General features: G+C 38.2%; 1 protein-coding gene across 1 annotated transcript in view; it reads right to left on the bottom strand.

Moving 5' to 3' along the window:
• ANKRD12 (ankyrin repeat domain 12) overlaps positions 1 to 24,769 on the bottom strand; it is a 59,608-nt gene that overhangs the window by 2,322 nt on the left and 32,517 nt on the right. Inside the window, exons 4-10 of the mRNA XM_054284766.1 lie at positions 23,572 to 23,718; positions 22,344 to 22,544; positions 18,962 to 19,104; positions 17,277 to 17,424; positions 10,227 to 14,908; positions 4,065 to 4,163; positions 1,759 to 1,902 (exon numbers count right to left, since the gene is read on the bottom strand). Coding sequence (XP_054140741.1) covers positions 1,759 to 1,902; positions 4,065 to 4,163; positions 10,227 to 14,908; positions 17,277 to 17,424; positions 18,962 to 19,104; positions 22,344 to 22,544; positions 23,572 to 23,718 — 5,564 coding nt within the window. The remainder of the gene's footprint in view (positions 1 to 1,758; positions 1,903 to 4,064; positions 4,164 to 10,226; positions 14,909 to 17,276; positions 17,425 to 18,961; positions 19,105 to 22,343; positions 22,545 to 23,571; positions 23,719 to 24,769) is intronic.

The raw sequence follows: 24,769 nt of genomic DNA, 5'->3' as shown, positions 1-24,769 counted from the left end.
CTGTAGCAGAAGGAACAAAACGAAGCCCAACCAAATGTGCAAAGATTGACCTTTCTAGAGAACAAAATAAGTTATTTGCTAATGAGGTAACAGGAAAATTGCAGGATGCACTACAGGACAATGTCTTCTTATGCATCTACATTCTTCCCATTAAACAAATTTGAACCAAACCATCAAGCTGGTAGTATAAAACATTGATTTCAATTATATAAAAATGTATTTCATAATTTGCTGAATATTATATGCAATGTAGTTTCCTAAGAAAAATTACCACAGACTAAAACACAAAGTTGTTGAAGCAGTGAGGGGGAAGGAGAGGCATTTTATTGCTCTTCTTATTATATAGATGGTAAAAAAAATGGCAGTACTTGGGGGGGCACATCTCAACTTCTCCCCCATCAAGGATTCCTTTTGTTTCATAAATTCAAATACGGAATCAGCTTACTAAAACAAATTGTAAAATGTTAACTACAAAAATGCACTTATGTGCACAACTCACATACTCCTCATCTCTAAAAAGCTCAAGGCCTCTGAATTGGAACAGAAATAAAGCAAAGGATTTTCCAGATTTTGGAAGAGAAAAATTTTTGCCCTATCAGTTAGAAGTACTAAGGAAATGATGCTTTAAAAATTTATCTGTGTGAAGCTTAAAATGAGACAACAATACAGTCTCCATAAACTGCTATCTCCTGCTGAATCACCTTGTAGGGCATAGCTCTAGTTCTTTAAAGACTGGGAAAAAATGTAGCAACTGACTGAAAAAACACTGGAAGCTGTAATAATTCTATAAAGGGCTGCAGAACTAATGTAAAATCTCTCATATGTTGGAAATGTATGTGTTTCATTTTAAAATGCCCAACATCCAATGCACCAACACTTTTATTACACCCAAAATATCAACATTTCCTCCTTGCATTATGTGCTTCTCACAGCCACTGTAACAGGTATCAAATGTTGGTCTGTGTTTGCTAATTGGAAAAACTGTCCACAAAATACCAACACCACGAGATAATTTTATCTTAGAGATACAGCTGCAGCCAACTTTTGAGTGACAGTCCATAACATACACAGATTGTGAAGCACATTTCTTATTTTATATGTTTTAATCAGGACTAAATACTTACACTGAACATGTAAATAACAGGGCACAAGTAAGTCATATGGAGTCTGAAGTAATTTTGAAAAAGGTTATTTCATCTGGTAGCATTCAACATTTCACTGCTGGTCATCTGTTTTTTATGGTACAGTTCTAGCGGCTGCCTTGTACAGAGGAGGGAAGTGTAATGTGGATATGTCCACAAACATCTCCAGAGTTCACAAACCAATTTCATCACTTCACACACTACTGCATTCCAATTATCTGGATTTCTGATAGATGTCATCTTCTATGCTGATAATTTCTTTGCTCTTGTTTAAGCTATATTCGTAAGCTTCAAAAACATGTTCTGTTTATGACTGAAATCTGTTTTTTACAACAAAATCAGCAGAGGAATGTTCCTATTTTATCCATCTCATAATTCCTGGATTTGAAAGAAAACCAGACATGGCAGAAAACAGAAAGAACACACACATACACACATATCCTCCCATTACTGTACACCCAATGGAGGCCTAATATAAGTAACAACCTATCATGGGCATAATCTTAATTTCAGGCAAATCAACGACAATTTTGCTATGGGAACAGAATTCTCTCTGAATGCTTGAGCCAGGCTAGCAAGACCTTTTTGTCTGAAGCTGTGAAGGACAAATCTTTACCTGAGCATCCAGAGGCACGTTGTACACCTCAGCATCCAGCAGCACAGTGCAGGCACTGAAGGGCAGAGTTTGATTAGCCAAGGTCCTGGCTGCTCGGTAGTGAACACGTAAAACCTCTTGCTCATTAGAGACAATAAGCTTTTCCTAATTAAGATATCAACATATAGATATACATTTAGTAAGTTAAACATTCATACAAATATCCACTAATTCAAACATGTCTTTTCAGGGCTTACACTTCTGAACACTGTGAGAAATGGATGCTGAAGGTAGGAGAGGTTGTTCTTCTAATCAAATAGGAAATTTCAATTTGATGATGCAAAGATTGTCCCATGGATGTCAGAACTGAAAACACCTTCTCCTTAGCCCCAGCCTTCACTGATGGCTGAACATTTCCACTTACTGAGGCAAGTCCTGGTTAATGAAGGTGGTGAAAGATGAAAGGTAGGAGGAGCATAGGCTTAGAATACACATTTGTGAATGTTAACTATATGAAGCCTTTTCTCCAGGCACACTGGCCAAGCAAACTGAAGCAGAAATGCATTATTTGCATGATAATGTTTTTAAAAACAACACGCAGTAACTCCTTAAATTCACATCTGCATAAATATTCTTTCCTAAACTGAGACAACAAAAATACAACTCACTTGACAAAACTTGACTTACAGTTCTATAAAGTGGATATAATTTGAAGAACAGCCTATATGAACAAAATAACTAGGAATATGTGTAATTTTTTAAGATACAGAAAAATGTTTGTATGTGTTTACTGCTCTATAATAAAATGGCTCTAATTTTTATCAAAATAAAAGAAGGTGCATTATAATATTATAATATATTTCCTGTTTTTCAGAAAACAGGAAAAGGACCACCTTTGCTTTGGTTAGAATCACAGAGTCTGTGCTGGAATGGACCTTAAAGATTATCTATCTACAACTCCCCAGCTGTGGGCAAGAACACCCTCCACTAGACCAGTTTGGTCAGGGCTCCCCACAGCCTGGCACTGAACACTGCCAGGGATGGGGCACCCACAGCTTCTCTGGGCAACCTGTTCCAGTGCCTCACCACCTCACAATAAAGAATTTTTCTTAATATCTAATCTAAATTTCTCTCCTTTTGGTTTACAACTGTACCTCCCCTTATCTTATCACTATTTGCCTGTGTTAAAAGTCACTTTGCCTCTTTTTTACAAGCCCCTTTAAGTACTGAAAAGCACCAATGAAGTCTCCCAGGAGCCTTCTCTTCTCCAGGCTGAACAGCCCCAGGTTTCTCAGTCTGTTCTCCATAAGAGAGGTGCTCCAGCCCTCTCATCAGTTTCCTGGCCCTGCTCTGGACTCACTCCAACAGGTCCATGTCCTCTTTCCGCTGGGGACCCCAGGGCTGGATGCAGCACTCTAAGGGAGGGATGTCACACCAGAGCAGAGTAGAGGGACAGAATCCCCCCCCTTGCACTGCTGGCCAAAGTATTTTTAGTTGCAACTGATTTCTTTTCACTCAGAACTTGAACCACGTTTACAATTTCTGTGCTGCTTATTTAATAGTCTTCACTGAAATACTAAATTCAAGAAAAACCCTTCCCTCAGGGTTTTGTTTGTTTGTTAAGTCACATCGGAACTGTCAATTGAAAAAGTATCACACTGGGTTTGATGTGGCAGCTCCTTGTGTAACTATGTGGAAATCCTTGTGATGCATCCATGTCAGAAAGGGGCCCTGTCTGTGCCCACAAGCTATCTGGCTCACAATATTGGCATCTAAAGCTAGGTTACCAAGGAAAAAGGGCAACCTAAAATTACAGAATACTCATAAACCAGGAATATTTTCTCTATTTCTGTGCTCAAAATCAGTGATGACTACAGATATAACTCTAATATAATGTTAGGCAGTTTCTGAGCAGAATATTGTCAAACATGTTTCAGTCTTAGAGCCACACATGTCTCCTCTCAATAAAGAATTTACTTTATCTTCAATTCTTTTAACTAAGTCAATTTGGATCTGAAGTCTACAATCATCATTAGCTTTTAAGACAACAGTGTGAAGCTTCCTTCCCACTGCTTCTAGGATAAATCTGGGACACAACTCAGAGCAATTAACAGAAAAAAGCTGTTGTCTTGAAAACTTGAGGGTTCTGCAAACAGCTGTTCAAACCATTTTGCCTCCCCCACTTTGAAGTTTCTCCAATTAATAAATTTGGCTAGAAAGAAGATTACTTCTAAACACTGTTAGATTAAGAAAAATGTAGTCTGTTCATTGAAAAGGCAAAAAATCCTAAAGCTTAAATCCAGGACATAAAAATAAATTAGTCTCACCCTTTCAATACTATGCTGTAAACGTAGTTTCATCCTTACAACCTCCTGTTGTTTAAATAGTTCCTTAAGTGGGTCCGACAGTGATGGAGGTGGTGTAATCTGTGGAAAAAGTTTTATAAATAATATAGTGAATGTGTATTTCACATGTTTAGCATTGCTTATGTGATCTATTTAAAAAAACCCCAAGAAACAGTAAGGCATTTTAAAAGAAAAATAATTTTACTTTTTTTATTTATGTGAATTTAATGTGTTTGCAGTAAAAGGTTTTAAGAATTCCATACCATAAAATTAATAAACCCAAGTGAAAACAGCATTTCAAGCTCCTTAGAGCTTTTAACCAGTCATTATCAGCATTCCATAGCTGTTCTTTTTAAAAGGCTATAGTGTAGAATATAGTAAGAAATACAACTTGCTTCCTGTTCTGAAGATTCTTTAAAGCACAGCTGCTTGTTTTGAGAAGATAAAAACTGCCTAGCAAAAAGCAAGAAAAAAGTAAAAAAAAGTAAAGCATTGCTAAAAAAACCCCCAACCCCTTGATATATTCATACAACAGCAACAGCATTTTATACTGCACAAAAGATAACCAACCATACTCCTAATCTTGCAATCACACAAAACACAAGAAAGCACAAAAAGTAGACTAGAGACCCAGACACCAGCTTGAAAAAGTGATTCTTCCTGACAGTTATTTCAGCAAGTTTTAAGAAAACTTATTCCTTAGAAAGAAAACAATTTTAATAAATCAAATAGACTTGAGTGACATATCAATGCTGTTACTGATTTGCTATACCATAAACACTCTGCAACTTCAGTCAATTACAGTGAACAGCCAGAATTACTGTCTGGTCTGAGCTGTATGAAAAACACTGACAAGGCACCTGGAGCCCTCCTGGCAACTGCAGAAATCAGATGGTTTTTCAGAATTAAATACTAAACTTCTTGGGAGTTTTAAGGCTCCACCCAAAGTTCACTTTCCTTTATGCCAGTTCTATCTGACAGTTCAGCAAGGGTTTTAACACCTGACAGATGTAAGAGCACTGATACTGCTTTGCAAAGACCCATTCAAACTACATGAAACACTGCCTACTACCACTGACACTCAAAAACCACAGCTCAAATACATACCTGCAGTTACTATACCCTGCCTCATACCTAACACAAGCAGAAAGATAAATAACTCTTTTCAATAAAATAGATCCTTCAACTGTCTAGAAGAAATAAATCCATTATGGAAATACAGACACACTGTAGGTTAAACTAGATTATTAGTATCAATCTTGCACCTATACACTCCAGCAATGAAGTGATTTATCTACCAGAAATGCTTGAATTAGTATTATATTGGGAAATTATTTCGGGACATTTTTTTTCCCAATTGGAAGTTAGCCAATGTCTCTGGAATTATAGCACATAATCTGAATAACTGATTGCAGTTAATTCCTTAAATTATTATATTGTATAAAATGACATTCAACGCCTTCACATTTCAAACTACAAAACAAGATACACTTCATTTTTCTAAGTGAAAAAAGTTTGGTTCTCAAACCAGTAATGTTTATGGCATATGTCATTTTGTGTAAAACAGCAGTATTAAAAACAAATACACCTCCTATAGTCTATTTTTCTTGAAGATTTTGCATTCATGGTACAGTACAATAGTGCTGTCACAGTCTTTCAATGAAATAAGACAAGATGCTTGTAAATAATATCAAGGTTTAATTTTAAGAAACCCAAAACATCTCCCAAAATCTCCATTATTTTGCTTACAGAAAAGCACACAGACAAGAAGCAAGACAGAGTATCTAAATAAGCTTTGGGTTTATGCACATGGATTTTCCAGAAATAAAAATTTCAGAGCTGGCAAGCATCCTTATCACTTGAACAATTTCACAGAATCACAGAATGGTCCGGGTAGGAAGGGACCTCAGGGGTCATGGAGTTCCAAGTCCCCTGCCATGAGCAGGGATGCCACCCACTAGACCAGGTTACTCAAGGCCCCATCCAATCTGGCACTGAACACTTCCAAGGATGAGGTATCCACAGTTTCTCTTGGCAACCTGCTCCAGTGTCTCACCACTCTCACAGTGAAGAATTTTTTCCTACTACCTAATCTAAACCTCTCTCAGTCTGAAGATGTAATGTCCTTGTAATGTCACTACATTTCAAATATTTTAAAACGTTATTCCCTTAAATTTACACACAGTTTGACTGTGCAACAGAAATAAGAATCAACATCATAGAAATAACCTGACAAGGAGCTGATCACCTAGACAGCAGAGCTGTGCAGTCTTCTATTTAAATGTGCAGAACTCTGTTTCAACAGATTATGTTCAGCCCTGAACACAGATTATGTTCAGACTTGTGTGACACTGACAGGTCTCCATGACCCCAGAGATCCCTATTGCCACCGGATACATTCATAAACCCTTCACTCCCGCCCAGCCCAGCACCACCTGCCAAAATACTACGTTTGGTTACAGTCATTTATGGAATTTTCTGGTTTTTCCTCTCTTCTTGGAAACTTGGGAAGAATGAACCTCAGATCCTTAGGAGTCTGAACACAGGATTAGGGCAGTTGCACACCACCTGCTGGAAATTCCAGCTTGTGAAGCAGCACTGGATTCAGACAAAGGAAATTGATTTCTTTGAGACCAGAAAGTCTGACTTAAAGGCTCTGAGGCAGGAACAGCCAGAGGAGCCTCCTGGACCTTCCAGTCAAAGAAACAACTACTAAAGAGAACACAAAAAACTGTGTAAGGAAAATACAAACACATAAGTTGGACTTGCAAGAATAGAGCATGAAACTGAACACCACAATAAAAAAGGTGCCCTCTGTTTTGCATAACCAAAGCATCAAACTATTTTAAGGGCCCAGACTCCAAACAGAAGGGAGAGAAGCAAACGGGCCCTGCCTGCTTCAGAGAATTCTCTTTTCCCAGTCTGAGAAATGACCCAGAAAAGCCAGACAGATCTTGGCCTTGTGCCTCTGCTCCACCTCCCTTGGAGCCAGCCATTAGGGCAGGTTTGATTGGCCAGAGTTCACGTTCAAGGCATGCCCTTCCCATCTCCAACACATCAAAATCCATCAGCAACTTTCCTGCAGGCCTTGCATGCTTCAAAACAAATACAGCTACAGCATCAACTCTTCACTCTATAAACCTTCAATCTCTATTTTGCCTGTTACAAACCTCCACTCTTCTATGTCATCCAAACAACTGGCCTGCTTTAATGCTCTGTTTCATGTATTTTGAAAACAAGTTACTAGTAATACCCTTAAAAGTAGATCTTACTACTTGAGTTTCCACAGCAATGCCAGGGAGATTGGACAGAATCCCCTTTACTAGAAACACATCTGCTAGATAGGCACAGGAGGATGGCAGTGAATCATCCTAGCACCTCCTCTCAGGAGACAACACAGATAAAGATGACTGAACCCTGTAGAACAATAATCTGAAAGGCAGCAGAGCCAAGTACAATTGAAATTTCTCTGTTAGAAGAATCAGATTTGCTTCCCTCTATTTTGAACTGACCTGATGTCTCCTACTTTATGTTTTGTATTTGTACTGGTTGAGACGGAAGCCATAATTCATACATGAGTATCCTCACAGCCTTAGGTGATCTGAGCTGTAAGTTACAATATATAAACAAGGCTATGGAAACAAGGTTTTAGCACACCATCTCCTGGCTCCCACCTACAGCGTGTCTGAAGTTCATCAGATAAACCACAGTGCATCATTAAAATTCCAATGCAGACAGCAGTAAACACACTGTTCCATACACCAACCATTCCAAGTCTCAGAGTGTCAGAGCTAAATATGCAGTCTCCACACAGACCTACACAAAGGATATCTGTAACACAGCAATAATTAAAGAAAGAGTATCTACTTTCTCTCCATGTAAATTGATGAGGCAAAAATTTGGTTAACAGAGAATCATTAGAGAACTGAAGGAAAAAACTGCAAAACAAACACGACAAAAAGGTATTTTTACAGTTGCTTATTAAATTCTGCATTATAGGGATAACAATACACTATTAATATTTCAGAGAGACTAAGTCTAGTCTTTATTTTCACTTTATTGGACAATATGTACAAGAAAAAAACACTCACTTCTGAGAATGAAATGATCCTTGGTTTAGCAATTCCCCTGTTTACAGTATTTGTAACAAGAATTATTATGACTGTTACTTTCAGTGGTGACAAAATAAAATCATTAGACTGCGTACACAAGCAAATTCTGCCAGTAAGTTAAATCTGAAATATTACTACTGTTTTAAGCAATATTTTTTTTCTGAAAGGAAACCTGAGAAGTTTTATCAAAATTGTACACAAGTGACAGTAATTAAATAAAGCACTTAGTCGTATTGGAGATTTTTCAGACAAACAAAACTGAATTGCTTAGAGTATCTTCTTATTTAGAGCAAAACTCATGCTTTTTCTTACACTTTAATTCTAATGAAAATAATCATTAATTTCCCAATAATTTATTTTGGCTTCTCAAAATTGATTATCTTCCTTTTTGCTTCTAGGAACTTGAAATAAAAAGTTCCACCTGTTCTCTCTACTATCTGTAGAATATAACCAGGAGCATCAAAGTATATACAAAACAATTAACTGTTTAAAACATCATTACCATCAGAACACGTATATGTAAGGAAGTAAACCAGAAATCTAAATGAGACAAAAATCAGTAACTGTAATCCTTCAATTACATACTTACATTTCTATCAACCTTATTTAAAAAGGCTTTTCTTTTCAATGATTAATTAAAAGCCATTGAGAATAGGAAGCACTTATCCATCTCTGATATTTTCTGAACCTGTTACCTGAGATTTTGCTCTCCAATACCTAAATTTATTTTCATTAACTGCAGAGCTCCTATTATACACAGCAATAGAGACAGGAAGGAATTATAAGGCAGTGCTTTAATATCAAGTCAAAAACTCAGTCCTCCTTATGGTGTCTACACACCTTGCCATTTATGATTGGGAATTGAATTCTATTGCTCAGGTAGGAGATGGGCCAGGGAAAAATATATTCCAGGCTTCTCTACTTTCCACTTATCCCAAATTAAGCACTGAAGTGTGATGCCAAAGCAGTAAGCTGTAGCTCGGAAACAGTATGTACTTGACTAGCGGCAGCTTTACAAAAATGAAATCTGTGCCTCCAGTGATAAAGATGTTACAAAAGCTGCAACAGCTTCTGTAACATTGAGAAAGATTTGCAGACTTGGGAAGGCTGACAGCCTGGAACATCATGGTAAATCTTACCATACACCCTTGTTCACCTACAGACCTTGCAAAAGGTCTTACCCACATTCTTTCTTAGACTGTAACTGGCCTAGTAACTCCCAAGAAATGAGAACAAATAGCTTGTGTAGGGAATTAAGACTAGCTGCATAATGAAGCAAAAAAGTAAATTTTAAAATTTACACATTAAACTTCTGTTCATTGCTTCATCAAAAATTCCTCAACTCTACTGGAAAAAGCTAAAGGTTTTTACTCTCAAGTAAGGCTGAGTTATCTTAGATGAGTTGACATAATAACTTGATCATTCAAAAATGGAGATCTTAGACCTAAACAAGTGTCTCTGAACTACAGATGTTCTTCAGTAAAAAGGAAAAAAACCTTGACATTATTTAATAAAATTATGAACACTTTAGATTGATGGATTACAAAAGCCAGGACACAGCAGATTACATCTGCTGCATTTGAGATAGCTGGCAGGCTATCCTGCTTAAAATATTGGCAATAAAACATTTGGCAATGGACTTGGTATTCGGAAGCACTGCACGTCCATCCCCCTCCAAACGAAACAGCTTTGACTAATTAGCTTTAACGAAATTATTGACAGCAGAAATTCAGAGAAGCTCTCAATAATTTACTTCACTTCTGAAAGAGCAGGCTTTACATACTTTGAAATATAGTACTTGTCTGTGTGCCCTTGACATGGTTTGTCTTACAGTGACTGAAACCACTGTTTGTATTTCCAGTGAATGGGGCTTTTACATATGATGCTATTAATCAATATTAGTTGACATGTATCAGCTTACTGCTCCCAGCAGAATATTCAGAAGCAAGTTAGGAAGAATATGGAAGCTACAAAAACAAAACCAAAACATGCCTTTCCATTGCACTGCATATTGAAAGACCATGTTACTTACAGTTGGGATGCATATCTTGCTCAGGGGATTGCCATCCAGCAGGTAGGAGCCATTGAAGGTCACATATTCATCGTAATATTGAGGTGCCTGAGGAATAACACTGCACAGCAATTTACGCTTCTCTTCTATTTTCTTCCTTATGTGCAAGTATTCAAAATAGGGGTTTGCTCTCTCTGAACTGTACGGCTGAATCTCTTCAAGTTTCAAAGAATCAACAATAGCTGCCAGTGACTGCTGGGTTTTCTCCTTGGCCTGCAGCAAAGAAGGGTTTGCTTGCACAGGCTGAGGCACACGTGACACCTTCCTTTTACGTGGATGATGTACCTGAACATCATCATCTTCAGTTAATCTAATTCTTGCTTTCATAGATGCTGACGATTCAGACTCTTTTTCTGATGTTTGTGTACAGCCAAGAGGATTCTGCTTGCCCTGGTTAGCAAGCAAATTTGCTCTGTTCCTCGTGATTCTTTGAGGTACTTCTTGCTGTTCCATCTTCTGATCCTCAGCAACTTCTTCTTCTACTTTAACTATTTGGCTGTATTTATGCACCTCTTCCTGTGTAATCTGTTGTGAACTATTTTCCAAATTGGATATAGAGATGTACTGTGGTGGGTCATCTGCCAACACATTTTCTCTGTCTGCAGTGCAGGGGCTTTTATTAACCAATTCATTTGTAATTCCTTTTGACATTCCTGAACTTAGTTCACAGAGATCAGCATTGGCTTTACTATCAACAACGTGCACAGAGACTAACTTTTCTTGTTGGTCTTTTTCATTTCTAATATCTGAACTATCTGCTGTGTTACCATCCACTTCACTCAGGGCATTCTTACACACAACTCTACTGAATGAGTTCATGTTTAACTGTGAACTGCTATCACTTTCAGGAGTATCCTTCTCTAATGGTAAATCATTCACCTTTTCATAGCTCTGAGAAACATCATTTGCAGAGCTCTCAGAATATACAGCCACATGTGCATCAGTCTTCCTAAAGTTTGAAGGGGAGAAAGCATTTTCCAGCTCTCTGGTACTAGTACTATCTGTTTCCAAAGCAGAAGTTGCAGTCTGAACTAGATTTTGCTGCTGTACTAATGATGAATCTTGACTGATAATGCCTGGTAAAGAAACGTGTTTTGACACAACTGGAAGTGGCTGGATAGGTAAAGAACAGGGAGATTGTGAAGGCAAAATTGATGCAGATTCTTGAGAACTGGAACTTCCCTTAATTTCAGGGTGCTGAAGCAAAAATTCAGATACTTGTTGCTCTTTTAATGTCCTGCTCTCAGAATTATGCACTGCTACAATGCTTTTAGCATCTTGCTCTGGTACACCGCAGCCTGAGCTGTTAAAGTCATTGCTCAATGAATTAAGTCTGTCAAAAGGCACATCCCACGATTTGGTTTGCTGAGTCACACCCCTTTGACTACATGGTTCTAAATGCATGTTAGAGTCTTCTGAAGGGCTCATCTGAGCAGTATCTTTAATGGTACTTGTCCCTGTTGTTGCCTGCTTGTTGCTAACAGCTCTGCTGGGAGATGATGTGAGGTTTGACTGCAGAACAGCCACACTGCTTTGAAAATCTCTTTCAAGCACGCTGCACAGTAGCTCTGGCTTAGGAGAAGTGCTATTGTAAGTCTGAGCTGACGGCAGAGCGTTCTGGTTGTTTTCTTCTGATGTTCGAGGCTGTTTGCTGTGCTCAGAAACTGCAGCAGGCATGCTGCATCTTCGAACCTCTATAACAGGCCTACACTCATTTAAAACCAACTTAACATCTTCAGCAGATGCTGATCTCACATACATTTGTGGGAGCCGGTTCGTGAAAGGCGGCTTAACGCGATCTGGCAACTCAGCAAGACCATCGGACTCTTTTTCCACAAGGGCTGGTGATTTGGCACTTGCCAAAAATGGTGACTGTGTAAAAGACATTTGGGAATCAGAACCTTCTGGCATAAAGTCCGAATCATATTCGATTACAGGCCTTGGAGTAGTCACTGTGGTATGGCAAGAATCCTCAGAGCTCGCAACAGAAACCATGGACATGGACCTGGAGCTCAGCCCCATCTTTTCATTTTCTGATCTGGGGGATCTATTTAAATTATCCAAAGCCAATGAAGCCTTTGCAACACTGACACTTCTTGTATCTAATGACTGTGATCTATTACTTGTAGCATCTTTCTGCTGTTTTTCCTTCATACAAACATCTGGCAACTCGGAACTTTTGGAACGAATCAGTTCTTTGCCTTTTACTTCAGCGAATGAGTGTTTGGGTTTTTCCTTCATTTTGTTATGCTCTGAACAAGTGCGGTTTCTCAAACGTTCCTTCTCTTTCTGTTTTATTTTTTCTTTATGCTTTCTATGCCACTGTTCTATTTCCAGATCTTTAAGGCTAAGCATTCTTTCGAAACTAGTTTGCATTAAATCATCGTTGACTAATCTTTTTTCTTTAGGCCGAGCATCCTTCGATGCAGGAGCTGGTTTTGGCTTAAGTTTCTCATGTTCAAGTTTTAGTTTTAGCAAGCTACTTTGATGCAGTTTATCTTTGTGCTTATCCCTCTCTTTGTATCTGTCTATATCTTTATCTTTTTTATCTTTCTCTCTACCATCTGGAGTTTTCAACAAATCATCTTTTGGTTTTTCTTTCAAAGATGACAGTTTGTCATGAACTGTTTTACTACTTTCGGTAATAGTGCATCTCCTTTCCTCTTGCATATGTTTCGAGCTTGCTAAGGATGAGGCCTCCTTGTCTTTGGATTTGTCTTTTTTTTCAAACTCCTTTTCTTTAGTTCTATTTTTTTCTGATTTAGTATATTCAGATTCTTTTTCAGACTGTTTGACTTTTCTTTCAGTACAGTGTTTTTCTTTGCTTTCAGCCCAGTGTCTGTCTTTATCAGCCTTTTCTTTATCATGCTTCTTATCAGTTTTTTCTTTATTTCTTTCCTTGTCATCAACTTTTTTAAGAGCACCCATGCTTTTTACTTTATCATTTTCCTTATGGCACCTTTCTGCTTGCTGAAAACTGGACTTCTCTTTTCCTTTCTCTGTATTCTCATTTACTTCTGCTTTATCTTTCTCCATTTTGTATTCATGCTTTAACTTTTTCTCTTTTTCTCCATGTTTTCTTTCTATCTTTTCAAAATCTTTTTCTTTGATTGAGAATCGCTTTTCTGTCTTCTCTTTATTTTCCTTTAAATTCTTTTCCTGCTTTTCAGTATCTGTTTCTCTTTCTACTATATGCACACTAGCTGCCTCATCTTTAACACCAAAACAGAACAATTCAATTTCTTTATCTGCAAGCATAACTTCTTTTTCTTCTTTTGTATCTTTTATTTTTTCATCCTTGAGAAACTTCTCATTTTCCTTTTTGCTCTTCTCTTTTTCTCTCTCATCTTTAATACTTCTCTCTTTCTGGCACTGTCTCTCCTTAACTAACTTATCTTCTTTTGCCACGTTTTTTTCTAGCTTTGATTTTCTGTCTGAAGAAAGAGATTCATGTTCCGTATTTATCAGCATATCATCATTTTCATCACTTTTGAAAAAGTTCTCTTTCCAAAATTCTCTGTCAAACTCAATACTTCTTTGAACCTCTTTAACATTATCTTTATGTTTGTGTTTTTCCCTTTCCCCATCCTGTTCCTTTTTGTGCTTTTCCTTTTCTCTTTCTTTGTGCTTTAGTTTATGTTTTTTAAGTGTTTTACCTTCCTTGTCAATTTTTCTCAAAGTATATTCTGAATTCTCAAATGTTGAGCTATTATCTTCCTCTTTAATTTTAGGACTAGATTTTTCACCAAATTCCATATGAAAATCCTTTTGATGATGCTTACTTTTTTCTTTGTGCTTGCAAGATTTGCCACTAGAACTTTCTACCAGATAATCAGAATCAGTGTTGTGATCATACCGAACTAATTCAGACTGCAATGTTATTTCAGAACCTCCTGGTGATAAGCAAGTTTTGGTGTTCTCTTGCTTTAATGGTGTTGACTGCTTTTCACTTAACCCACAGGGATGCTTTGGAGATTTTCCAGCAGTGATATGAAACAGCTGTAAAGAAGAATCTTCTTTTGAGGTGAAAGACTTCTTAAAGGTTTCTTCCTCTCTAGCTTTATCTAAAGAATCTAACCCAGAAGTAGCTATATTTGTTACTCTAGTATTTTCTTTTTCTTGCTTTACTTCTTGATTCTCTTTATTTTTGCTTTGATTTTTTACTTTCCTTTTAACTTTGCCTTTTTGCTTGTGCTCATTTGTAACCATATATTCTTTCTTCACTCTGACATCAGAATTTGATGTCTCTGAAACAGAGCAAGGAGAGACCATTTTCTTGTCCTGCATTATTTCTTCATCTGAACTTTCAGAACTTGAATAGAGAACTCTAGAAGGTTTCTGCTTTTTGTTTTTGAGTGATTTTGAAAACACAACTTTTTCTTGTTTCGCAAATAAGCTGGACTTTTCAACTTCAGTCTCATCTTCTTTCCTTGGGTCTTTTCTAAGAATATGTTTGTCATCAATCATTTTTTTCATTTCATCTTCATCATCATCTTTGAACTCATACTCATCTAGAGCGGATGGAAGTGGTGCCTTACTAGGGACCGTTTGTTTGCTGTTGTTGGCTACTGAGTCCTTTTCTGCTTCTGAATCAACATTCCCATCTACACTGGAAGGATTTACAGATGGAGCTTCTTCAGAATCTAGAGTAAGAAAGTGAAAATTAATTGAATACTGATGGAACACTTGTCACACTTCAGGACAAAAGAGTTCAGTTCAGCAGTCACCTCTTTACAAATGAAAAAAGAATAAAACCTATCTTAAATACACAGCAAAATTTCTCACTAGAATTAAGCTTTTTAACAGAAAACAAAAGGTCATGAAATCAAAGTTCTCCCCTCCCTTTACAGCTCTCACTTAAGCATGTAAAAATACTAAACAACATTTACATCTAATAAAAGTAATGCAATTTAAATTTTGAAAACCTCACCTACTGTGCATAATTCCTATATAACCTGACTCTTTCTAAAGGACAATACCCTGCACAGACTGTTGAGGAATCAGTTGCTAAATTGTAACAAGTTTCTATTACACACATGTAAAAATATTTGTCTTAAGATCAATGCTTTCACTAAGCTGAAGTTGATTCTGTGAAGTGATGCCACAACAGTCCCCTTAGAACAGAAGGATCATGCACTGCATTTCAGGTTATTCTAATGCCAAAAAAGCTAACACTGCATCAGACCATAGGGCAATATGACTTTTTTCCTTGAAGTATACTGAAACTTTGACTAGAAAACATTCCTAGGGGGTAGTGTTTTATGTATTTGTGTGGGAAAGAGAAACCAACTTTTACAATCACGTGACATGATGCTCTTCTTCATGTGCTTTTCACAGACCACAGAATGGCTGAGGTTGGAAGAGACCTCTGGAGATCATCTTGTACAACCCACCCTGCTCATGCAAGGACACCCAGAGCCAGCTGCCCAGGACCATGCCCAGAAAGCTTTTGAATTATCTCCAAGGAAAGAGACTCCACAGCCTCCCTGGACAACCTGTGCCGCTGCTTGGTCATCCTCACAGTTTAAAAAATGTTTCCTGCTGCTCAGAGGAAGCTTCATGTGTTTCACTGTGTGCCCACTGCCTCTGGTCCTGCCACTGTGCACAAGTGACAAGAGCCCAGCTCTGTCCTCTTCGCAACCTCCCCTCAGGTATTTTCAGACATCAACAAGATTCTCCTGAGCCTTTGCTTTTCCAGGCTCTTTGTCATCTTCCTGGCCCTTCCCTGGACTCTCTCCATGGTGTCAATGTCTCTCCTGTACTGGGGAGCCCAGAACTGGACCCAGCACTGCAGTTGTGGCCTCACCAGTGCTGAGCAGAGGGGGAGGATCACCTCCCTCAACCTGCTGGCAGCCTTCCTCCTACTGCAGCCTGGGACACCACTGGCCTTTGCAGCAAGGGCACATTGCTGGCTCACAGTCAAGCTGGTGTTGTTCTGCAAAGCTGCTTTCCCAGCTGGTCAGATCCCAACCTGCACTGCTGCTTGGATGGCTGTTCCTCCCCAGCTGCAGGACTATGTACTTCCCCTTGCTGAACTACGTGAGATTCCCAGGAGCCCATTTCTCCAACACAGGAAGATTCCTCTGGATGGCAGCACAACTCTCTGATGCACCACCCACTCCTCCTCAGAATCCCCAGTTCTGTGTCATTAGCAAACTTCCTGATGGAACACTCTACCCCAGCCATTAATGAAGGTGTTAAACAGGAGTGGACACAGTACTGATCCAAGGTACAGAGGCAGTTACTGGCCTCCAAAAAAACTTTGTGCCACTAATCACCACCATTCTGGCCTAGACGTTCAGCCAGTTTTCAATCCACCTCATTTCTTTTACCTAAAAGATTCTGAATTGTTGAATATTCTGTGAAAGCCAAATGAAAAGTTCCTGTCTGGCACTCAAGTAAGTTACCCATGATCAAGAATCTTTTGCTTCTGAGGAGGCAACAATTCTTTCTGTGCTCCAAGAAATGTTACATACTCCTCAATCTGCAGGAACACAGGAGAGACCAAGAATTATTGCCTCCATTTCAGCAACTTACTTACCTGGTCACCCACAGAAACCAGTGGTCCCACCCACTTGCAGGAACTTTTCTACACTGGGTAACTAAGTTACATCCATGTGAAACACTGACTTCTGATTGATCTGATAAAGATGGGAAGTGACTTTGGGGATATTTTTCACCATGAAACGAACCATCTCAGAAACACACTGTATCATAAAAAATATGGTATTTTCCTCTATATCTTTCTCTGGTAAAATCATCATTCTGGTATTGAGCTGATCTGCAAAGTGGGAATGGCTTACTAAAGACAGAGAGAAAAGTAAAAAAAAAAAAAAAAATCAGAATACACATTTCAGGTAATTCAATTGAGAAATTTAACAAACTACCCCTAAAAATGTAAGTGAAAGACAATCAATTGTTACCTGCAGCAAGTCTTAATAGCTAACACTATGCAAAAGATTAGGGCCACTTAAACTTAGGTGAAGTGATGCATTAAGTAGCTACCTTTACCTGAGCAACTGTCCTCATCATCAGAGATGGGCACCTCTCTTTTCAACAGCATCTCCAATTCTTCAGTTTCAGCAACATCAACAGGTCTTTCCCCGTGCTTATTGGCTTGAAATGGATTTCCACCATGTCGAAGCAACAGCTTCACAATCTGCAGCATTAAATAAATCAACTTTGAGGTTATCCACAACATGTTACTTGACCAGCATAAAAATCCTCTGTTGCACACGAAACGTGAGTAACACGATATGCGATCCTAAGTCCCATCTATGATACTGAGACTGGAAAGCAAGACTTCAGCAAGTAAAATGCAAACTCCAGGTGGTGCATAGAGTCTGCTCTGTAAAGGAGGTGAAGGGGAAGACTAGAGATAGCTGCCCTCTGTTACACAGCACCATTATAAAAGAAAGAAACAAGGGTCTTTGTTCTTGCTGTTCTAGCACTTCTTCACACTTACCTGGTTCCCCACCTACCAGGCTCTTTACTCCTCTGCAGTTGATTCACCCTCTTGCTCCAAATTTTATTTCACTTCAATAAGGAATAGATAAACTTTTGCAAATCACAGTACTATTGGTTTCCCCAGCAGTTCCAAAAAGCCCAGACAGAGATCCAAGATCTTACTGGAGGAACAAAGCACCCCACCAGCAGCTACATGCAATAAATCAAAATCATCAACTTCTCCATCATCAAATGCAACAATTCATTAATATTACAGTGAATCCAAGGCCACTGCATTACACAGTGTCCAGTATTACTTTTTTTTCCTATGTATCAAGAATGTGGAAATTCAGCAGACAGTGATACCTTAACAGGAAGCTTCAGAATTATTCTGGTACATACATAATGTCAGTGAGATGGCCGCAGGTACCTGTACTGATATCAGATAAACAAGAGGTCCTGTTCTCCAAGACTCTGCAACAACTCTATGAAAACTCGATCTAAAGACCCAATTTGTTTATATACCTAAAAAAACACTTACTAAACAGCTAATAAAAAAATTCCCAACAGATTATGATAATTAATTTCTCTCTTTTCCAGAAAAGCCTTTCAAACTGAACATCTTGTTTGCCAGGTGTACTTGATTTAAGGATGTATTCTATCTTTTGCTTTATACAACAGATCACATACCTAGTAATGAAATAAAGGAGATATAAAGGGAAAGCAGAATCATTTCTGCATCTTATTTGCAGAAATCAAGAACAATTTGAAAGTTAATGTAAAGCACCTACAGATCTCCATTTATCTTCTCCATTAAGTACTGATTGGTAAATTTAAAAAATAAGAAGAATATTTATACATCAATTTAAAAAGAAATATAGGATATATACCTTGAAATATTTATAAACATATATGTACAATATACACTAATCCACAGTATACTTTTAGGAGATAATTTTCTTTTGAGAATTCTATACAGTACAAGTTTCTCAAAAAAAGTCACTTAAGTGCTTATTTACTAAGAAACTAAAGATGAAGCTTATAAATAATTAAGAAAACAGAAACTAGTAGAAAATATCTGACAATAGAAGTCAGATGAAACAATCAGAGCAACTTTAGGATGCTCCCAAAAAAGCCGAAGTAGAACTACAAGACCATACAACTGCAATGAGGACAGTCAGGATTTGTTCTGAAGCTTCAGCATTTCAAACCACGTATTTTTCCCCCTCCCACTCTCCCAGAACACTCACGTTTCTGTGCCCACTGCTAGCAGAATCATGAAGTGGGGTATCATCATCCAGGCCCTGTGTGTTCACATCTGCTCCCGCTGCTATCAGAACTTTAGCAACATCATAGTAACCAACATTACAAGCTTCATGCAGAGGTGTCCAGCCTAGAGTGAAGAATGGTAGATTTAAGTCAAAGATCAAAGATTTGGTTTTTCATTCCTGTGCTATAGATCTCTATTGCCTCTGAACATTTCAAAACACTCTCACACACAGTACTTGGCAGAACAGCAATGCCATCCGTCTGATGAACAACATACACTTTATCAACTTCAAACCTCACATCGAATTCCAAGTTTTTTCTGAGATTAAACACTGGAATCACAAATCAAATAGTAGAAGACAAAATCTGGCATAAAGTCCCCAGGCCAAACATGTCAGAGATTCTTTGACAAGTAAACATTTGAACTCTGGTAAATACCTATAAAAATAATATTATAATGCATGGAAACCCTCTGATAACCACACTGTTGGAAATGGTAAGTGCAGCTAACTGCCATAACCAGTGCTCCTTTAGAGTTACTGAACATGTACTAGGAGTCAGTAACAACATCAGCAGCTAGAGAACAAGCTATTAATAAATAATGGCAGTGAACTTACTCTGCTATTTCCCAGAACACTAGTCATTTTTTGCAATTATGATTTCCTCGAGTTCAGTGCTCATTCTCTGTAGCAGAGTGTCAATTGTAGATGACAACCCACACATGCTACATTCCTTACCTTAATTTCCTCTCCCCAGCTTGATGACTTCCACTTCATACCTGACCTGAACTGCTGCTGATGCCTTCTCAAAGCCCAGTTCTGGGGAGGCATTCAACTTTTGTTTCCAACATAACCAGTAAAAGAGTTTAATCACATGAGCTTTGTATCTAATCAGTAGCAGTCTTATACATCCATGAAGTGGAGGTACAAGAAACCCCTAACTTATCTAATCCCTCAGTAATGGGATTTCTCACCTTCAGCCTTCACTCAACTTCCAAGCTGCCACTCATTTAAATTTTAAAAGCAGCTAAAAAAAAAAAAGAAAAAAGCAAAAGGGAAAAAAAGAAAAAAAGTTCTAAGTTATTCTAAAGCAAAACACTTCTTTCTCTTCTTTATACACTAAATTTCCTCTTCAATCATCACTTAGGTTACTCACTTCCAGCACTGTCTGGCTACCACCTCCATTTTTCCATTTTCTTGCCATTTGCTCTTTTCACACTCACCCAACATGGTAACACTCTTCTGCTCTCAGCCCTCTGATCCCTGTCTTTTATCCTCTATATTAAGTACCTTCATAATTTATTTTTCTCCATGTTGTACTGCTTTGCTTTTCCATCCTTTCACAATGTCCAGCCTGCCAACTCTAGTGCTGGCTTACTGTCAGTATCTGTTTCCTTTACTCTTGTTCTCACACGGCAGTATCATTCTGGCAGATATCCCATGAGCAGGGTTACTTCCTCCATTACTAATTCATTTTCTGCTCCTTTACTTCTGCCAAATCCTTAGCAAAAAAACCTCTAATTCTCTAAACTACATTGCATCCTAAATTCCTACTTTTCTCCACTCATGACTCACTGCTTTAATCCTCCCCCTCTTCTTGACTTCTCCCTCTGCACAGTATTTTGAAGTTCAGCCACCTCTGCTTCTCACTTTGGATCACCAATAAAAAAGTATTTCACTTGATCCCAAACAACTGCACCAGAATTTTGAACGAAGCCTCCAACAACTTGTATCCAACTGATTCTCAGAACCAGTTCTCAGCCATTGTCCTTTTCCTTTCATCTGCCTTTAAAATAAAATATCTGCCCTAGGTGAGACTGGGATGAAGCTGTGAAGTTAACTTCCTTCAAAGCAACTCACACAGTAATGTGCACTGCATTTGGGAGCAACACCAGTACTCAGAGCATACTGGTGTTTTGGCTACTGCTGAACAGGGCTTGTGAAGTGTCATGGTTTTCTCTCCCTCCTCCTGCACCAGAGTTTGGGAGGGGACATATTCAGGACAGCTACTCAAATGTGTATTCCATAGCACAGGATGTCATGCAATAAAAGCTCACTGAAAGGAGAGGGAAGGAGGGTAGTTTGTACATAATGGCATTTGTCTTTCTTTCCAAGTATCTGTTACACCTGCTGAGGCCCTGCTTCCTGGGAAGGGACTGAATATTTGCCTGATGATGGGAAGTAGTGAATGAATTCTTCTTCCTTTGCTTGCATAGGCAGTTTTTGCTGTTCTTATTAAATGGTCTTTAACATGACCCACAAATGCTTTTTTCTATCTTATTTTCTCCCAACACCTTGTTGAGGAAGGGAAGTGAGAGAGCAACTGGGTGGGCGTTGCCAAGGCAGCCTGCCAAGGTCAACCCACTACATCTCTTCTTCAAGTGTTTCTATTATTCTCCCAGTGATTTCTATGGGCCTGTCTTCCCCTGAACCTCCCCCTCCTTTTCTAAAATTGCTCTTGTCAACAAGTTCTTCTCATCTCCCCTCTCAACTTCTTTGAAGATCTCAAAGTGTTCTACTTCTGCTTGTCTTCTCTTCCTCTACATGCCAGTCCTGGGCAGCTTCATGTTCAAATACAAATTCAGCTACCCTCTTCAAATCACGAAATTACCCATCTACTTCTTACTTAAAGTCAGTATTTCAGTTCATCTCATTAATATCTTCTCTTGAAGTCAAGTTTGAGCTGACAACTAATTGTGCTATATAGTTCTTAGCTTCTTCCACAGGGGCCTGCTACCTCAACTCCTCTCAACCATTCCCACTGAGAACATAATTCAGACCATAAACCTAAGAATACTGTATATGCTACAACTTAACAAAGCTCACCAACCACTATGTAAATCACAGCAAACACTGACACATTAAATACTGACATATCAAAGCTGTCATTAATCCAGCAGGACTAGATGACAATTGCAACCGTACCACTCTCCTCTGCCTTGCTGCATATCAGTTGTCCCAGTGAAGACACTGCATGTCACAGCACCATCACCTCCACCACTACTCAACTCTGCATCTCCTCACATAGCCCACAGTCTCACCATTTAACTCTGCCCAGCACAGTCCTAACCAAGTTAAGCAAGAACACAGAATCTGTATGCACAGATTTCTGTAAATACCTACTACACCAAGGCCCTGGACATAACTGAAACCTCTCAGTATTAAAACACTGTTCTAATCATAAACTACGTTCTACAGTGTCCCAGTACTACCACTGCCACTGGAAATGAAAAACACAACTTTGGGAATTTCCATGAAATTACAGTTTTTCATTTGCATACAACATGAACTGAAAGGAAACCTCTGTTAACAACTTCAGTCTTACATTTAATTTGTACAGTTAAGAGTACTCATATTCACTTACCTGCAAAATCTTTTACATTTACATTTGCACCTAATCTGATTAGCTCCTTGACCTGTTTAACATCCCCTCGAATTGCTGCCATGTGTAGAGGAGTTTCCCCTCGTTCGTTCCTCTTGTTAACTTTGTCCTTTTGTCTTGAAGAAGAGGTTGGAGTTTTCTTTTGTGTTGGTGTTGTTTGTAAGGAATGATTTAAGGTGGAATCTACAAAACAAGTTTTTAAATGGTCACTGTTAAGTCAATTAAAGTGAGATGAAGAAAAAAGATTGTCAACACTTGCCTTCAAAGATGATAACAACCAGTGAATAATTATATTTCAATAAAAGACACTTCACCCTTCATAGGAGTCAGCACAATGCTGATTTCCAAAGTGAAAAAGGGCATTTTACAAAATCTTACTATTTTAAGCAAGTTTCTAGGAAAGATGAAGTCTATCCAAACTACAAGGCTCACATACTCTGGTATAAATTCTCCTGAATCAAGACAAGGCAGATCAGTATCTACCCTGCTTTCTCCTTCCTCCAGCAAAATTCCACTATATTTTTATGTAGTGGGATGCCAGTTTAAGGAATTACAGTCTGTGTATTGTACTACATACAAATCATCATCTGTACCAACACAGCTAGACAGCTGGATAGTTCCTTAAGTTCCACAGCTGGGTGGACTGGATAGTTCCTTAAGAAAACCCAGCCATTTGCTTTTAAATAGCAATTTTGTAAAAACTTTACACCTGTAGAACATATACACACATTAAGATTTTTTTACATGCAGCTGGATCAAGGACAGCTTGAAATGGTGAATTAAGAACAAGATGTCTCCCCTCTCCCATTAAATCAAAAGGAAATGGTCCCATTCCCTCCCAAACTAAAATCCTACTCCAAAGTGAGAAAATGAGGTAATAGTTAAGCTTCAATAAAAATCAAAAAAAAGAAAGTATTTCAGGCTTTAAATAATCCATATGGAACAGTGTCTGTGATGCAAAAACAAACAAAGGAAGAAATTTTCAGTTTTTACAGCTATCATGGTGCAAAGCTTTTCACATACATATAGAAGATTAAGAATTTTTCATGGGATTAATCATCCATGCAAAATAAATTTTAACAGGAGTATGAATGATTTAAAATATTTGAAAAAAATAAAAGATTGTTGAAAAACGTCAGTGTTCTGAATATTCTGCTAGGACAGAATTAAACAGGCAGGAGGGAGAAAACTGTTAACTCTGTAGGATCACCTGGGCTGTTGTCTCTTGCTGTCATCTGCATGAGAAGTGCCATCTGTTTGCGCTCTGACAGAGGGTAACCAAACAGAATGCTGACGGGTGCTGATTTCTTATTCCCAGCATCCTTCTTCATTTTCTTTTTCTCCGGACCTTCCTTCTCTAGAAATAGGAACATTTCAAGACTCAAACTAGAGTTCCATCAGTATATTTTTCAAAAAATAAAACCATCCTCTTAAGGCCTGTAAACTCATGACTGGTGACAGGTGATGAAAACCAGAAATTACACCTCTAACTTACTGCATTTGCATTAGTGTTGGTTACCTGCACTAATCATAATAGGATAATAAGCTACTGAGATAAAGCACTTAAAGCTGAAAGCAGGATTACCAAAAAATTCTAACAGATGAAAAACCTGTTTCATGGAAGGAATGCTGTATATGCCACAACTTTAATTCTCAGAGACTAAAGCCAAGAACTTAAAATTTCTGTAAAATCAGCTGGTCAGCTTTCAACACTGAATACAGATCTGAGACTACCCTCTCTTCTACTTCTCTCAAGACACCATGGTAAAAAGTAGGAAAAGACTAGTTAATATTGGTATCTGCTAAGTAATTGGTTAAAAGTTTGTTTCTGTCAAACTCATCCTGGTATTTTGTCTTAAAGCATTTTCTTCTCCAGAATTCATATCCTTCAAACACATACAGCTATTTTACATACATAACTTCTTTCCTTTTATCAATATTTATGGAAGCTGTTTAATATTTCATCCCCAAGTTTTAAACCAGGAGCTAAAATTACACATCTGAGTAAACACATCAAAAGTAAAACAAAACAAAACTTCCACCAAAACCAAGAAACCCTGTTATCTGCAAAAGAGGAAGACCTTAAAACAGAGGACTCCACTGAGGAAAACTTCACTGAACTTCTGCAGAGGTAAAAATTAGAATCTTAATTCCCTTTGAAGTTCCTAGTTATCTTTTAACTTTCTATAGTTCTACCTTCTTTCTTGTACCATTCTTTTCCTCTCAACTAATTTTCTGCTTTCCTAGCCTTCTCTAAATCTCACTTTCTAGGCCTGACTACAGGCACAAGGTCTAGTAATGCAGTGCACTTGAGGCACAGGAAGACACATCAACAGTTCTTATCTTGAATTCCATACTGACCCATAAGAAATACATGGTTTTATGGGCTAAACAATTGCCAGTGAGAG

This window comes from Melozone crissalis, unplaced genomic scaffold (assembly GCF_028551555.1).
Source record: "Melozone crissalis strain CALT ecotype California unplaced genomic scaffold, PUWL_Pcris_2 ptg000042l_1, whole genome shotgun sequence".
In the NCBI taxonomy this organism is placed as follows: domain Eukaryota; kingdom Metazoa; phylum Chordata; class Aves; order Passeriformes; family Passerellidae; genus Melozone; species Melozone crissalis.
The sequence above is the reverse complement of the archived record's forward strand: the minus strand, read 5'-3'. Positions and strand labels throughout refer to the sequence as shown.